The 15,162-nt window shown below is 47.1% G+C and overlaps 2 protein-coding genes and 1 long non-coding RNA gene across 16 annotated transcripts; 2 read left to right on the plus strand and 1 right to left on the minus strand.

Annotated features, from left to right (window-relative positions):
- Positions 1–26: 26 nt before the first annotated feature.
- Positions 27–2,413, plus strand: LOC102413479. The gene is made up of 2 exons (XR_327527.3): positions 27–166; positions 343–2,413. It is a non-coding gene; the product is annotated as an uncharacterized LOC102413479 (long non-coding RNA).
- MLLT11 (MLLT11 transcription factor 7 cofactor) lies at positions 1,557–8,841 on the minus strand. Of its 12 annotated transcripts, none has more exons than XM_044944388.1 (4): positions 8,724–8,841; positions 7,895–8,024; positions 6,588–6,659; positions 1,557–2,828 (listed from the first exon to the last, which is right to left on the minus strand). In XM_044944388.1, exon 4 carries the CDS (start codon positions 2,820–2,822, stop codon positions 2,550–2,552), a length of 273 nt encoding a protein of 90 aa, XP_044800323.1. In that variant the 5' UTR covers positions 2,823–2,828; positions 6,588–6,659; positions 7,895–8,024; positions 8,724–8,841; the 3' UTR covers positions 1,557–2,549. The 12 variants fall into 12 exon arrangements, with proteins under 12 accessions (XP_044800323.1, XP_044800324.1, XP_025143670.1 ...); XM_044944389.1 differs by having other exon boundaries at positions 8,755–8,769; XM_025287885.2 differs by having other exon boundaries at positions 8,633–8,761.
- On the plus strand, positions 7,482–15,131 carry CDC42SE1 (CDC42 small effector 1). 3 transcript variants are annotated; one of them, XM_006058151.4, is made up of 5 exons: positions 7,482–7,622; positions 10,745–11,057; positions 11,580–11,690; positions 12,539–12,626; positions 12,871–15,131. In XM_006058151.4, exons 2-4 carry the CDS (start codon positions 11,004–11,006, stop codon positions 12,611–12,613), a joined length of 240 nt encoding a protein of 79 aa, XP_006058213.1. In that variant the 5' UTR covers positions 7,482–7,622; positions 10,745–11,003; the 3' UTR covers positions 12,614–12,626; positions 12,871–15,131. The 3 variants fall into 3 exon arrangements, with proteins under 3 accessions (XP_006058213.1, XP_044800329.1, XP_044800330.1); XM_044944394.2 differs by lacking the exon at positions 7,482–7,622 and adding an exon at positions 7,635–7,762; XM_044944395.2 differs by lacking the exon at positions 7,482–7,622 and adding an exon at positions 7,675–7,801.
- The last annotated feature ends 31 nt before the right edge of the window (positions 15,132–15,162 follow it).

A 15,162-nucleotide genomic window follows, 5' to 3' on the forward strand; every position in this document is an offset into this window, starting at 1 on the left:
AGAAATGGAGGCAGCAAAATGGCGGACCCGGAAGTGAAGACTCGGCGAATATAATTTCTGGCGGAGGAATCTATGAAGAGAAAATGATAGGAAAACCGTATTTGTATTCGAACAGGACGATGATGCGCCCCAGAGGTCACTGTCTATCCTCGGAAGGCCTTTTGAGGTAAAATAGTGTGTATTCGAGACGTTTTAGACAGGACTATTTAGCGAGGCGGAGGATTGTCGATTACGTGTCGTATAGGTCCGGCAGGGGACGGACCCGATGGTTTGTTTTGGCGCCAAGAACCTGGTGAAATCGGATTCTGCTCATCTGTCCCGCTGTTTTTTGGGTGTTTTTAGGAAAGCCATGTTTCGCGGTCCCAGCCTCGGGTGAAGATGTCTGGGACGTTGCAGGGTTTGCGCGTGAATTGAGCTCTTCTACCGGACCGACATGTTTTCCGCCACAGCCTGAATGTAAGGATCCTAGAGCCAAGCGGTCAACAGTTATTTCTTGGTGGGGGCTTAGAAGAGGATGGAGCAGGAATTGCAAATTCATTTAGGCACCTGACTTACCAGTTGATTCCCAACTCCACCTACCATTCGCCAGGAACTAAAGGACAGCGCGAAGCTGGGAAAGAAGACTTGCGAAAATAAATAGAAAAGGAGACATCACTGCTCCACTCTTTATTCGATTTTGGCTTTTGTCATTGATGGTGGAGACCATCAACGCTTTTCAAAGCCTATGGGGAAGATTTACGTGCTTTTTTAAAAAAATTACTGACGTATAGATGATAGTGTGTTAATATCTGCTGTAGTGTGTTAATATCTGCTGTACAGCAAAGTGATTCCGTTGTAACTATATATATATGCTTAAATTCTTTTCTATTATGGATTATCACAACGTATTGAATATCGTTCCCTGCGCTATACAGTAGGACCTGTTTATCCGTTCTGTATGTAATAATTTGCCATCTGCTAATCCCAAACTCCCAATCCATCCCTTTTCTCAATTTCCGTAGATCCTGTTCATGTTCTTTAAAGGACTTCTTTGGCTTATTGCCCAATTGGTATTTACAGCTTCTTTGAGGGTCAGAATCAGTCTTGTTTATAACCTCTTCGGTGTCTCATACAGTAGGCACTCATAATCTACTTATAAATTACCCCAAATAGCTTTTTTTTTTTTTTAATGAAGTGACTTGTAAGTATAAGCATATAACATATTTGGGTTAAGTCGTTTGTTTTCTTAGAGACCCAGGCTGAGATAATGAAGTGCAGATTTAATGTCACAGGTGCCTTCTGCAGCATCTGGAATTACTACCTAATACATTGGTAGTCAGTGGGCAAGCACAAGAGTGGTTGGTTACAGCTTTCCCCAAAATAATTTTTTTAAGTTGTTTTCACCCTTGTAACATCTGTTCAACCTGAAGTTCATCATTATAATGTGTAAAGGCTACTTAAATCCTTCTTCCTCAAAGTTGAACATCAGATAAAATATATAAGCTGAACATGGAAGCAAAGCTAATTTTTTAGATCTATGCTGCTTCCTGTGAAGAGAGAAAACTAGAATCCAGTCCTGGGATTGAATATCTTTATTAAAGAAGTGATTAAATGGCAGCACAAATCAGCAATAATTTGGGGAGGAGTGGAGACATGGTGTAGGGTCAGAGTTGATTGTTCATTTCATAGTGTCAAGGGAGCTGAAGAACTGTGCCCAAGGCCCATTTGCTCAGTATCCTACACTGCAAATGCAGGAGGGCAAAACTAAAATACTAAGGCCCATGCCTATGCCTTTTAGAGACTAAAACCTTACAAATTATCGTAACAGCAAGATTGCATTTTAAGATTTGAAATCTGATTTTCCTCAGCTAGCATTTTCAGCCCACAGGAACAAAATTGTAAATTGAGTAGGTTTAAAGAAGGAACAACTTTTGATAGAGTATAACTTTCTGAAATGATTCAGGGCTTTCTTCTTATTATCATCTCCCACACTGTGTTATTTCCTCTTGTTTCATACCTTCAACTGCCCCTAATTTCTCTGCAAAAAAAGTGTATCACAAGAAGCAGCAGGATCACCTTAACCTTTTAGAAACCCTATAGTTTTATAGCAGATAATCTCAAAATTTACAGGGTTTTCATCAACCCCTGAAGAAATATTTATGTTTCTTGGCTTGGAACAACTAATTAGGAAGGTTTGAGCAATCTCTGAAAGCTGATTAAAGTGAACTAAAAAAAAATCAGTCCTCCATTTTACACTGCTATACAACTCAGTTGTGGCCTCACCAGTCTTTTTTTTCTGGATTTAATGTCTGGGGAAGGAAAGGAGGAATCCCTGTGACCAATACTCCATTGCTTGTACCCTTTACTTTGTGACTTGAGGACTTTTGAGGAAAAACTGGTAAGATAAATAAATAAATAAATACATAAAACACAACTCAGGCAGATTCATCAGCACCACCTCAACACAGTAGAGGGGAGACAGCAAGATTGATAGGGGAAAAGGGCGGAAGGAAGGGGATTTGAAATGTCAGGCAATGAGGGCAAAGTGGTGGGAGAGAGAGGTCTTGGGCTTAAAGCAAGTCCAATTCGAAGGAGTGGATGCTGGCAATGGGAGCTCTCCAAAAGTTGAAGGTGCTGTACTCGAGGAGGGCATCGCCTTCTGGGTTTTTCTCCTGCTCTGCTCCGGGTGCTTGCCCCGTCATTTTGGCAGCGCTGCTGTCCTGGATCTTGTAGGTGGATGTATCTGACAGACCCAGGCCTTCCAGCTCCGACAGATCCAATTCTGGAATGGGCATCCTCCAGAAAAGAAAGGAGCTGTACTGGCTACTCACAGGGTCCCTCATAACTTCCTGGAAAGAAACCAATTATCAGTATTCATGCTACAGCCACCTCTTTGTGGCCCATGGCCTTTCCCCATTTGCCTCTGTACATAATCCAACCAGGGCAAGTTTCAGGAATCTGCCTCTATTACCTTTTCCTGCCATTTCCTAACTCTGCCCCATCTTGGAATAACTTATTTACTACCTACTGCTTGGGTCTGGTTTTCAAGGCCTTCCAGAATCGGGCCCCATATTTCCTAGTACATTTTATGCTACAGCTATACTTACTCCTGTCTCTTAACTCTACACTCTCCATCTTAAAATACTATCCAAGTTTCAAGGCTCCATTCAAGTCCCTAGAGGAATCTCCATTGACCTCTTACTATATTTCATATCCTTGATTTCTTCCTGTTTAATAGGTCATGGTACCTCTGAAAAGGGTTTCCATGTCCATGATTTTTCTATTTTCCTCCCTGCTTTCTAAACCCTACGGTAAACTCACTTCTTCCAGGAGGACATCCTTAAACTTAACTCCATCTAGCCTATTTCTTGCAATATTTCCTACAATGCCTATAGAGTTTTACCTGACTACATCAGTTTGGGGTTACAGATCACTGTTACGTGTCTTATATAAGGATAATCTTAACTCCTTCAAGGGACTGAGAGTTTCCCCAAGTAAAAACCAGTCTACTTTACACCTTCATAAGTGCTGGGCTTTGCACACACACACAAAAACATCCAAAGCTGCTGACTAATTTTCCCTCAGTATGTAATACAATGAATACTTTCCCACTCCCATTTATAAGCCCACAGATAAATCTTACAGCCTATCTGTTTCTCTCTAGCCTACCTCTCCTTCAGAACAAAACCTGGGTTCTTAAAGTTAATTTTCCTATGCTATAACAGGATTTCTTTTCTCTGATCTCAGTGCTAGAATACACTTGATACAGCAAATGGATTGGAAATTTCTGGAAAGTTTAGATTGGAAGGAGAAGATCCTTCAATAGATTACTTTTCCATGTTCTAATGAGTACTCCTTTCATCTTTCCTGTGTGTCCCATGCACACCCTCAAGTTAGACTATTACACCTCCTTGCGACCTCCCTGTTGCTTACTAACCAAGGGAAGGGGCAAGAAGCATTAGTTGAAATGTTCCAAAGGAGCAGAAAGAACATTCCACTGCCTCTAAAAATAGAACCCCCATCTCACCCATCTCACAAGGCTTTCCTCCAACACACTCCATTGGCTTTCACCAAGCTTTGAGACTCCTAAATAGTGACCTTAAATAAGTTCCAAAATGCCCCCATAAATGTACAGTTATATGCGAGTATAGGGGTTTTAGGAATATTAAGTGGGTAGACTAGGGTATTTTCAATATTAAAAGTGAATTCTGAGTTGCTCTTTGTCTTCTTAGATGAAAGCTCCAAAATAAACCCTGAGAACTGAGCATTACTCAGCGGAGAAGCTGCTTAGAAGGAGAGTAATTTGGGGACTGGAAAAGGGTGGGGGAGCATGTTGGAAAGGTGAGGTCATCATCCTATGATATTCAGCTCTGATCATCTCCACAGTAATTTGCAGAGACATGTGCACAGAAGCTATTAAAAAAAAAAAAAAAGTTCCTATCAACCAACTAACCCTGGCTTAGTCTGGGACTGTAGAGACTGTAAGAAGTAAACCTTCCCAGAGGGATTTTAATTAATAGTACTAGTTTGCCTATCTAGCTGGTCTCTTTTATATTTCCTCCAGAGTAAGCTTAATATAATGCTGAGCACATCATAGGCTCTCTTTTTTTTTTAAAAAAGAAATCCTATTTTATTTATTTATTGGCTACAACATGCAGTTTATGGGATCTGAGTTCCCCCACCAGAATCAAACCCTCACCCCCTGCACTGGAAGCGTGGTGTCTCAACCACTGGACCGCCGGGGAGGTCCCCCCCCACCTTTTTTTTAGAAATTCTATTTTAAATAGGCTCTTTAAAGAATAGAATCATGGGGGAGGAGAGGGAAGCATAGGATTTTAAAACAAGAAAACACCTTAGAAATTATCCAGTCAGTTTGGATAGGGTCTCATAATTTCCGATCTGACCCTTTTTTGATGTGTTATACATAGTTGCCTGCAGCTTGATATAATCCTATACCAGTATTCTCAGAACTGGCAAGAATTCTTACTTCCTGAGGAACAGACATTCAGTGGGTTTGGTGTTGATTATTCCTGTGATTAGAACCTGAATGGTGAAAATGCAAAAGGCAGAAGAGAGGAAGATAGGATCTGAGAAAGGGAAAAAGCTCTTTGACAAACTGACTCCTTTTTCAACCAGTGTATGTATAAAAACTGTCCAACCAATTCTGAGTGTCTGGCAGAGCTACTCTTGAAATTAAAAAAGCAAGAGGAAATTTTACAAAATAATAACTTAAAAAGCCCCAAATCCCTAGCCATGCCATTCATTGACTCAGAGACATGTATGTGGTACTAAATGCATTTCAGAAAGGCACTCAATCAAGCATATCAGCACTTAAAATCAAGTCAAGAATATTGGCTGTACCAAAAATGAAGCTAAAATTTGCATTAGCAATGACATTTTTAATACAGTATGGATTTAATTCCCAAGTACCTGAATTTTGCATAAGGTTCCTTTTCAGCTAGCTTTCTCTTCCCCAAATATTCTCTATCCATGCCTCATCTATATATCATTTATTTATCTCAAAGGGCTTGGATAGTGCCTTGTACCACAATATATGCTCAATAAATGCTTCCCACTATCCTTCATTTTAAATTCTTCACTTGTTTTAGGCAATAATAACTTCTAAATATCACCATCTATTCTTAGAGATACACAATTAGAAAATACACAGCATAAAGTGGCTCTCTCTGAGCCACAAGGACACGCCCAAATACCCTTTGTCCAGACCCTCTGTGGGAATCCAGGGCCTGCCCAACAGGCCTTGCTGTGTCATGCTGCCACCATAGAGGGGACAAGGGATGGTGGTGGAGGGGAATGGAACCTCCCTGGCATCTCATTAGAGGTGTCTCATTCTGGGCTTGGATTTTCCTACTAGCCATGTCCTTCCCCCACCTACTCTACTGAGCTACAATGAAGCATTCCCTTTCCAAAATCTGCCCCCATACCTAGCTCCTGTGGACTGTACTGATTGCAATACGAAATCAGGCAGTTGTCCAACACAGATGTCCCTCCCTTCCTACCTCAAACTGACTTCCGAGCAAAGGTTTGGGAATAGGAGAAGAAGATTTAAAAGAAAAGTCAGGATTAATCTCAGTATTATCACATCTCTCCCCCCAAACTCCTTTCTATGGAGACAAATAAGTTTGGGGTGAGAGTAGACACATCGATGGAACATGACAGGAAAAAAATGAGAATACAGGGAAGTAGAGGCCAGAATGATTGATACAGGAGGACTAGAGAGTCATAAAAAAAAAAAAGGGAGAACCAATGACAGCTTGAAAAAGAAGATACAGATAACTGATGACAATAATTTTATCTTCAGGACAAATTTTAGGCAGATTGACAACTGAAATAGGGAGAAATGCTGAAAAATAGCTACACGTAAATTGTTAGAAATTAATGTCTGTGTAAAGGATTATAAGGCATGGATGGAGATCTTTGGAAAGATGTAAAACGGTGAACTACCTACCTACCTATTGTTCCCAGCGCCGCCTTCGCTCCTAAAGAACTGTTCCCCCACCCCACCCTCATTAGTGGGTCTTCAACCTAACTAGCAGCACCTCTCAAATCTTTTCAGCCCATTGCCCCCCTCCCTCAGTCTCGTTTACCTGTTATCAATGAATTACTAGCGTGTTCCAAAGATGGAGGGAGTACCTCAGGGCTCCGGTGTGTGCTCTGGGCTGGAGAAAAAGAAAGCTACTGGGGCTTTGACGGCTTTGTCTTCTCACTCCCTCTCCCTGTTCAGTGACTGAGCCAGTCTGCTCAGTCTCCCCCTGCAATGCAGCCCCTCCTAAGAAGGGCGGAAGGACTCCCCGCCCCCTCCCGGCCTGACTTGGCTAATTCAAATGATAGGTTCCAGAACACTTGAGGGAGGGAGACAGGATTAAAGCATCTCCGTAGGTTTATTGGTCTGCACCACGGTTCCAGCACCCCCGTGCTGACTGATATAGTAATGAATGAGCACTTAATTGTCCTCTAATTTTAGATTTATGGATTAAAAAATCTTGACTCTAGATAACGATGGAGAAGAGGAGTGTCCCTTTATTCCCCGATTTAAGGATTTTGAGTTACTCGAAGTGTTTTCGAGAATCAGAAAAAATTCTCCAGCCCTCCCTCCTGATTGCCTCCCCACCCTCACAATGGGTTAATAACCTAGCCCCCTTCCATTTGGAGAAGGGTACAGGAAGATCGGGACGGGGGTGTGCTTCTGCGAATCTCTTAACTCGGTTGGGGACGAAGGATTCCGGGGCTCCGCTTCCTTTTTGCCCCGCAACCGCCGGCGCGCAAAGGGAACGTACGGTTCCGGACTGTCCAGGGTGGGTGCCAGGCCCTCCTCGAGGGCCCACCTTCCCGGGTTCGCCCGGCAGGGCGGCGGCCCTCGGGGGCTTCCGAGGCCCCTCCCACGTCCTTGCGCAGCGCAGCGCCTCCTCTGTCCCGAGCAGAGCTGTGCGCTGGGCTCTCAGCCGGACGGGTTTCGTAATCGCGTCGCGGCCGTTTCCGCCCTCGGCCAGCCCCACCTCTGCCGGTCCGCCCTCGGCTCCCCCACCGCGCCGAGGAGCGAGCCCGGGAACCCACACTGGCGTGCCCCGAGCGGGAGCCCCCCATCAGCTGCCGCCGGACGCCTCAATGCTGGAGCAGAGCAGGTGAGGCTTTGGGGTCTGTCCCTCCGCCGGTGCGCCCCGCCTGCCCAGCCTGGCGGAGACGCACCGGATGCTGTGGGTGGGGGAGCAGGCAGTCCGCGGCTGTCGAGATGCTGGGTCGGTGGCAAACGCGGATGCGCTGGGTGAGTAACCGTCCCGGTCCACGCTCCGGCGGTGCGCAGGTGAGGCCAGTGAAAGAGCAGAAGGGAAGACGGGTCTGGAGTGCTGGGGGGAGATGGGCGGTGGAAAGAAGGTCTCTTTTGAGACTCACCAACCTCGGTGCTGGGATGTGCCAACAAAGTGAAGCTGAGCTGGTCCAGGAAGGTCTGAATCTGAGACAAGCAGTCACGGAAGACAGCGACAAAGTCGGAAAGATTCACAGAGAGGCCCCAATCCTAGTTCAACCTTGGGAGAAGCAGAGAATTTCTGGATAGAGTTGCGGGGGTGGGGGCAGAAATGGAGTCTATGGGACTAATTATATTGGGGAGGGGGAGTTGAGGGCGTATCTCTGCTCTTAAGCCTCCACAAGACCTTTCCGGGGGAAGGGCCCGGTTGGTGCTGGGGCGAATGCCTGTCACTTGACTGAAAAGCGGGGTCCCCCCCTACTTCTCTAGAGCCCCTCAGCAGCCCTCCTCCCTGGAGGTCTTCAGAAGGGCCAGCTGCAGCCCCGGGCTCCTGGCCAGAATTGCCCGCTCCATTCTCTCCATTCTCTTTCTCTTTCCCCAGCTGCTTCTTGTGAAGGCTTGTCAAGCAGCGGGTTGGAGGCCTTGGGGCTGGAGGCAGCGGGACCGGGAAAACCGGTTTGGGGCTAGAACAGGACTCGGGAACTACCTCTGTACATCCTTTCTCCCATCCATTCTCCTGCTCACTCCCTGGCAGTTTTAATGTTCTTAAGCTCCGTTGTGACCTTGGTGTCTTCTCCAGCTCTGTATTTCACCCTTCCTATTTGGGACTCAAGCCAGGTCAAGGCACTGCTTGACTCAGGATATGGCCTTATCTGATCAGATCCTGACCTCTCCTGCTGTTTACCCAGCCCCTTCCCCTTCATTTGTGGGGTTGAAATAGTGGGTAGTGGGTTCAGGTGCCTCTTCCTCCTGGACTGACCAGTTCAGGACTTCGTTTGTCCGCAACTCACTCTTTAGGGATTTAGCTGTTTTAAAGGAGAGCGGCAGCCAATCACTCTTACTTCCTCTTCTGACCTTGTTCCCCTCCCCCCTCTCCGCCACCGCATTCACCCGGCCCAGTCTTCTCAGGCTGACCCCACCGCCAAGTTTCAGAGACCCTTATGTCCTGTGTCCTAGGGAATGGAATTTCCTGGTCACTTCTAATCATCATTGGTCATTTCATGCCAAGTCCCACACACACTTTCCCTCCACCCAGCCCTGGCCAGGTCCCTAGAAAAGGAACAGAAACGCCCTTGTTCCCTCCACTGCCCCTTTCCCTCTCTCCTCCCCCTCCTCTCTCCTTTTCCCTCCCACCATCCGCTTCTGTCCACTCAGCTTTGAGCAAGGGCGGGGGGGGGGGGGCGGGGGGGGCGGGGGGGTGGTGGTGTGGGGGAGAGTCCAGTCTTAGCACAGCGGGTCTGGTAGTGTTGGGGGTTTCCTCTGATTCTTCATTGTTTTCTTCATCCCCTCCCACCCCACAACCCTTACCAACCAACACCACCACCATCACAACAAACCCTGTGACTGACTGACTGTCCCACTGACCACAGCCCTCCTCTCTGGACAGCTGCATTCTGACTTCCTCCCTGTCTCATTACTTGTCCCTCCAGTGGTGGAAAGGGAAGTTAGAGGAAGCCTGGACTCCTGGGTCCTTCCATCCCCCAGAAACTGTACCTCAGTGTCTGTGTGATCTCATCTCAAGGCTGAGAAAAAAAAATCCCTCTCAGCTCTTAGATCAGCCTAGGGTGCCAGAGCATCAGGGTTCCAGTCCTGGAGGGAGGGGAGATTCCTATCCAGGCTCCAGTATGGTGTCCGTGAAATTGCCCTGTCTGGAATCTTTGAGGTTGCTTGTATTATCCGACTGGAAGAGGCACTGAAGATAGAGGAAACCCAGGTGTCCTACCCTGGCAGGCAGTAGTGAAGTAGTGTCCTTGGACACTAATGCTACTGGAAAGTTCCTCATATCTGGTTGGCTGATGAAGATTGGGGGTGGAAGTGCTAAGGAGGGAAGGGAGAAAGAGAACAGGTCACAGCATGAGGGGAGGAGGCAGGCCGGCCCAGGCCCTGTGGGTTGTGAGGCAGAGCAGAGTGGCACGACACGACACGTGAAGAGGGTGGGGAGCCTGGAAAGAGATTCCTCATGGGACAGAAGATGCCTGGCAAGTGTACCTACGACCTGGGCACAGGCGATCACCACAACATGCACATGGAGAAAGGGCCATGCCACGTATGTGCACGCTGAGGCGCACACACAGGAGTGCGCTGATGCAGAGCACAGATGAAACAGTGCCAGCAGTCCTCGGAAAGGCTCTCAAGGTCAAGTAATGAAGGAACTAGTAAATGGCTTTGGGGAGGGGTTGGATCTCACTTGAGGGAAATGAGGAGGAACAAGGGCAGGGAACAGAGAGGGAAGAATTCCTCACTGAAGAAAATCTTTCTTAGGTTCCAACCTGCTGCAGTTAGTCACCCAGGAAGGACCTAGGCAGTAAGAGCCTTTCTTGGTAAAGAAAATCTAGGTGTTCAGGGTAAGGTAAAAGGGAGGGTCAGGGGTGGAGGCCTTGTTTGTGAGAACAAAAAAACCACCATTTCCTCTTTAAAGTCACTTAAATGCCCCTCCCCTTCTGCCCTAAACCCAGGGAGAAGGGAGGTGGAGCTTGAGCACCCCAACTTTGTTCATTTCTGCCAGTATCTTTTGGTCCCCTCCCATCCTGTCACCTTAGCTTCTAGCCCTCTTCCTCTCCCAGCAGCTACAGCTTCTTAACCCCTTGGTGCCCTATTGGTTCTTTGCCTTTCTCTGATCGTCATACTTTGAGGTTATGTTTACAGAGGTTAACATTGGTTACAGGACTGTGGCCTTAAACAGGAGCAAGAAGATATAGGCTCATCAGGAGGCTTCTCAAAGTGTGGGGGATGGGGGATTTCTCCTTAACTTTTCTCTCTCTTTACTCTCTGTTCATCCAGGGTTCCAAGTCTGTGGAAGACATAACCTTGCACCTGCCTGCCCACCCCACTCTCTGACCTTGCTAGTCTCTCAGGATCTGAGACACTGACCTTCACCGCTCAGCTCAGGGCTCCAAGGACTCCACTTTGTCTAGACCTGTCCAGCGAAACTCAGGGCGTTGTTACACCTGAGGGGAGTGAGGCGAGGGCAGTCAAGGCACAAGAACAAGAGCCCTCTGGGGCCTCAGGCAGAGGAGTGAAACTGGAACCATCAGGGAACATGAGTGAATTTTGGCACAAACTGGGCTGCTGCGTGGTAGAGAAACCCCAGCCGGTGAGTCTTCCCAACCCCACCCCAACACACACAGAAATCAGTTACCATAGACTGTGACGAAGACACATCATCTGAAATCTGCCGTCTGAAGAGCCCGCTTCTTGCCTACCTCTCTGTCAGAACAGCTTCTAAGGCCAGGCTGGTGTGGGCATGGAATAAAGGGGCTGAATGATGGAAGGGGTGAGCAGTGCCAGCTGTCACTTCCTTTTCCTGTCCATTTGGAGTTGGACAGGAGGTGGCAGGTGGAGCTTAATACCTGTCCTTTTGCCCCATTGTTCCCTCACCAGCCAGAGGTGACTCAGACATGCCTTTCTCTGGCCACTGTGCAGGCCCCTGCTCTTACCACCCTGCCTGTGTCCTCTGCATCTGTGTTGTTCTAGCCCCGCCTTTCATACCCTAATGATTTCCCTGTTATAGTGCCATATCCCCTTTGCCCCCAGACCCTTAGCTCTTCCCTGAGTGGTTTTCAAGACTTTCTTCCCTTCCTCCGCTGTGATGTAACTCCCTGTCTTCTCCAAGCAGAAGAAGAAGAGGAGACGGATTGACCGGACCATGATTGGGGAACCAATGAATTTTGTCCACCTGACTCACATTGGCTCTGGGGAGATGGGGGCCGGAGATGGACTTGCCATGGTAACGAAGGGATGGGGAGGCTGAGATGGGATTATGGCCTGGAACTGTGCCCCTTTTTGAAAGTTGAACCTGGAGGCATAACAGAATACTTGAAGGGAAGCAAGAGGCTAGGATTCTAGTCCTGTTTGCAGGCTGCATAAATCTGAGATCTGGCATTTCAGGTCTCTGGTGTAGTCGCCCTCATCTTTATAATTAGCAAATTGTTCTCCATTGGGATGGGGGATATATGTCTTAATAGTTACTTAGAGGGCTTTTCCCCAAAATCATAACCCTTTCTTCTATTAAGAACTGTCTCAAAAAAACAAAAACAAAAACAAAAACCTGCTGTCTCAGCAGTTTGAGGTTGGGAGTGTTGGGTCAGGAAAAGGGCTAAGCACCTCTGTTCTAAATACTGTTAAATATGCATTTCTGCTCTCAGAATAACAGAGGACTTCCCTGGTGGTCTATTGGTTAAGACTCCACACTTTGAATGCAGGGAGCATGGGTTTAAGCCCTGGTCAGGGAACTAAGATCCCACCTGCCATGCCCCACCTCCCAAAAAAAAAGAGGGAGTGGGCTTGGAGATATTGAAGGAATCTTTTCACCAGTTATGAAATTGAGATAAATATGAGAGAGTCCTTTGTGAGAGAATCTTACTTGTAAAAGACCTAGTTTATCGCATCTCATAAAGTTCAATGTGAAGGGAGGCATTGAAACTTCCCTTGGAGGAATGGAGGCTAGTTTTTACCTTCTCGTGATTATTTTCTTGTCAAGGAGATGGGGTCAACCTCTTCCCTGGAGGGCACAGGGCAGAACTCCTGCTGTGCTATATTAAGGTTTTGGAGGGTCTCACATGTGCTTTTTCACAGACAGGTGCAGTTCAGGAGCAGATGAGATCCAAGGGAAACCGAGACAGGCCATGGAGCAATTCTAGGGGCTTATAGCTCCATAGGAATGGTGAGTGATGAGAGCAACTGATCCAGAGCCTCTAGCCCCCTGCCTTGGAACCATGATCCTTTGCAGGAATGGGAAATTAAGGGAAGAAGAAAGAATTAGGATCCAGAAAGGCAGAGAGAAGTGGATGTACAGAGAGAAATAGAAAAAAAGAGCACATCGTGGAAGCAGTTAAGAGTGTGAGCCAGGTGGTGCTCTCTCCCAAAGGTTATCTTCGAGGCTAATCTTCATTTTTTTATTTGATCAGGATCTGCTGTGTGTCCAGCCTCCGCTCTGTCCAGCCCCAGAGAGATGCTGCCCCTACCAGTTCTCCTCCCAGAATCAGTGGCCCAGGGCCCCTCTTTCTCTGTCTGTCTCATAGTGCCTCACAAGGCTTGGGGGCTGGACTCCCTTTCCTCCCTCTGGTTGCAGCCCCTCCTGGAGATGGGGTCAAGGCAGCAGGACTGACCAAGTGACGACTAATTGGCCAGAGGAGCTCGGCTGAAGCCTTGGACGCTCTCAGATCTGAGATAGGAGATTTCTGAGAACTTGGAATGAGTTCCTGTCTCCTGAATGATGGTCTAGGTGCCATATGTTTTTAAACTGCTAACCTGGAATTCCTTACATGTGGTGGGTAGGTGAGATGACCTAAGCTGAAGCCAGCTTTGCTGAGGAGCTCCCTACCCCCCTGCGTTTGTCTTTCTTCCTGGAGGGAACTGAAGTGGATGTCAGGTTGGGTCTTGGTGGGTGACAACTGGCTGCTCTTTCTCGAGTGTGGACTTTAAGCTCACTGTCCCTCCTATCGCTTTACCAGTACCGGGTTCTTTCTCTCAGACCTCTAGCCCTGTTTCTGTAGCATTGCTGGCTCCCTCAGATCTTTTCCTCTTTTTTTAATTAAAATTTTAATTTAAGATGAGATCTCTTAATTACCCCATCTTGCTACTACCTCTGCCCTTAACCCCAACCTTGTCATGAGCCTTATTATTTCCCATTGGATAAGAGTTAAGGGGTGAGTCTTAACCTGGAGACATCCCTTTTTAGTCTTGGGGATCTGCCTTCTGCCAACCTCCCTTCTGGCCTAGGTGAGAGGAGGATCTTGGAGAAGAACCCAGAAGGCCACAAAACTAGGAGTTTATGTCTCAGCGTAGACTTACTGATCACTGAGGATGGGAGGGGTGGTGAGATAAATAGGTTGAAAACAGTCATCCTAAAAGGAGCTTAAGATCCTCACAGCATGGGAACTGGAAGACCTCTAGAGCAAGTTTTCTCAAAACTAGGCACTTTGACACCTTGGGCTGGATGATTCTTGGTGGGAGGGACTGCCTTGTGCATGGTAGGACATTTAGCAGCATCCCTGCCCACCTAGTGGTGGCAACCAAAAATGTCCCCAGATGTGGCCAAATGTCTCCTAGAGGGCAACCTCCCCGCTGAGAGCCACAGCTTAGAGTCAAGATATTTTCCTCTTACCTGACTTCCACTTGTTCATCCTAAGCCTGAACCATGGATAAATGAGGGCCCCTTGTACAACAGGTTCAATAGGGCTGCACCTAATCTCCAGACTCTACTCACTGTGTTGCTTGTGCTTGCGTGGGTTCACGTCTCTGTATGGACATGTGCTGCAACGCTCCATCCTTATTTTCTCCAGGGGAGGGGTTCCTGTGGTGTGGGGGCCTGAACAGGGTGAAATGGGGTTGCAGAAGGAAGGAAGAGAAACAGTAGAGCTGCAGCCAGCCCAGCTTATCCCCCCCAAATTTAAACTGTATTTCTGTGCCCTAGTCCTAGAACCAGACACAAATAAGACTCAGGGAGTTTTGTCTGAAGACCAGCATCCCACTGCCCACCTGGCTGAAGAGTCTGCCTTAGGTGGGAAAATACTGTAGGAGCAGGGTCTTTAAGGCGCTTTCAGTTTTCTCAGGTGTTTTGTTCTGGCCCCTTCCTTGCAGGGTATTTAGAAGGGCAGAACAGATAAGCTCCTGCCTGCTCAGATGAGAAGGCGGGGGTCTCTTTAGCTCAGTAACAGGAAGCATCCTGTTTGATGGGAGTGGGAGTCAGGAATGTGAAAACTAAGGTCCACTCTGCTGATTCCACCATCCATCTGGTTCGCCCCCACCTATAGTAACTGAGGTTCTAATTTTTCAAATTTCAGTGTATTTCCTGCAGTTTTTCAGTGTCTAAGCTTGGTCATAGGGATACATTCCCAATGTACCTCAGTTCCAGTCTAGCTAAGTGCTCTGCAAGTAGCTCAGTAGCCTGAGGGTTATACTAAAGTGTTAACAGGATAGGGCAGGAAGATGAGGACCTCCTGGAATCTCTGGTCACCCTGATCTTGAGCCTTATTCTACTGCCTGTCTTTACACACAATCTTCTTTTCTTTGGTGCTCTCTCACCTTTAGCTACCTTCTCTAATGTGTATGCTACCATCATTTTAACAATATTGAGAGTGACGGGAATGGGTTTGAGAGTCATAATTTATATTAAAAATTGTTGGACTTTTAAATACATTTTCAAATAAAAGAAGTTGAAGCAAAATAGTTGCAGAGTAATCACTACAGGTATGTGT

This window comes from Bubalus bubalis, chromosome 6 (genome assembly GCF_019923935.1).
Source record: "Bubalus bubalis isolate 160015118507 breed Murrah chromosome 6, NDDB_SH_1, whole genome shotgun sequence".
NCBI classification, from domain to species: Eukaryota; Metazoa; Chordata; class Mammalia; order Artiodactyla; family Bovidae; genus Bubalus; species Bubalus bubalis.

Bases quoted from the DNA above. Each gene is read 5' to 3' on its own strand.
- MLLT11 (XM_044944385.1), bottom strand. From the start codon at position 7,584: ATGGGGGGCTCCCGCTCGGGGCACGCCAGTGTGGGTTCCCGGGCTCGC. The intron at 6,660-7,277 runs GTACGTTCCCTT...CTTTTTCTCCAG, and splicing joins ACCCTGGACAGTCCGGAACC to CCCAGAGCACACACCGGAGC. The intron at 2,825-6,587 runs GTAAACGAGACT...CTTTCCAGGAAG, and splicing joins TAGTAATTCATTGATAACAG to TTATGAGGGACCCTGTGAGT.
- CDC42SE1 (XM_006058151.4), top strand. From the start codon at position 11,004: ATGAGTGAATTTTGGCACAAACTGGGCTGCTGCGTGGTAGAGAAACCC. The intron at 11,058-11,579 runs GTGAGTCTTCCC...TTCTCCAAGCAG, and splicing joins TGGTAGAGAAACCCCAGCCG to AAGAAGAAGAGGAGACGGAT. The intron at 11,691-12,538 runs GTAACGAAGGGA...GCTTTTTCACAG, and splicing joins CCGGAGATGGACTTGCCATG to ACAGGTGCAGTTCAGGAGCA.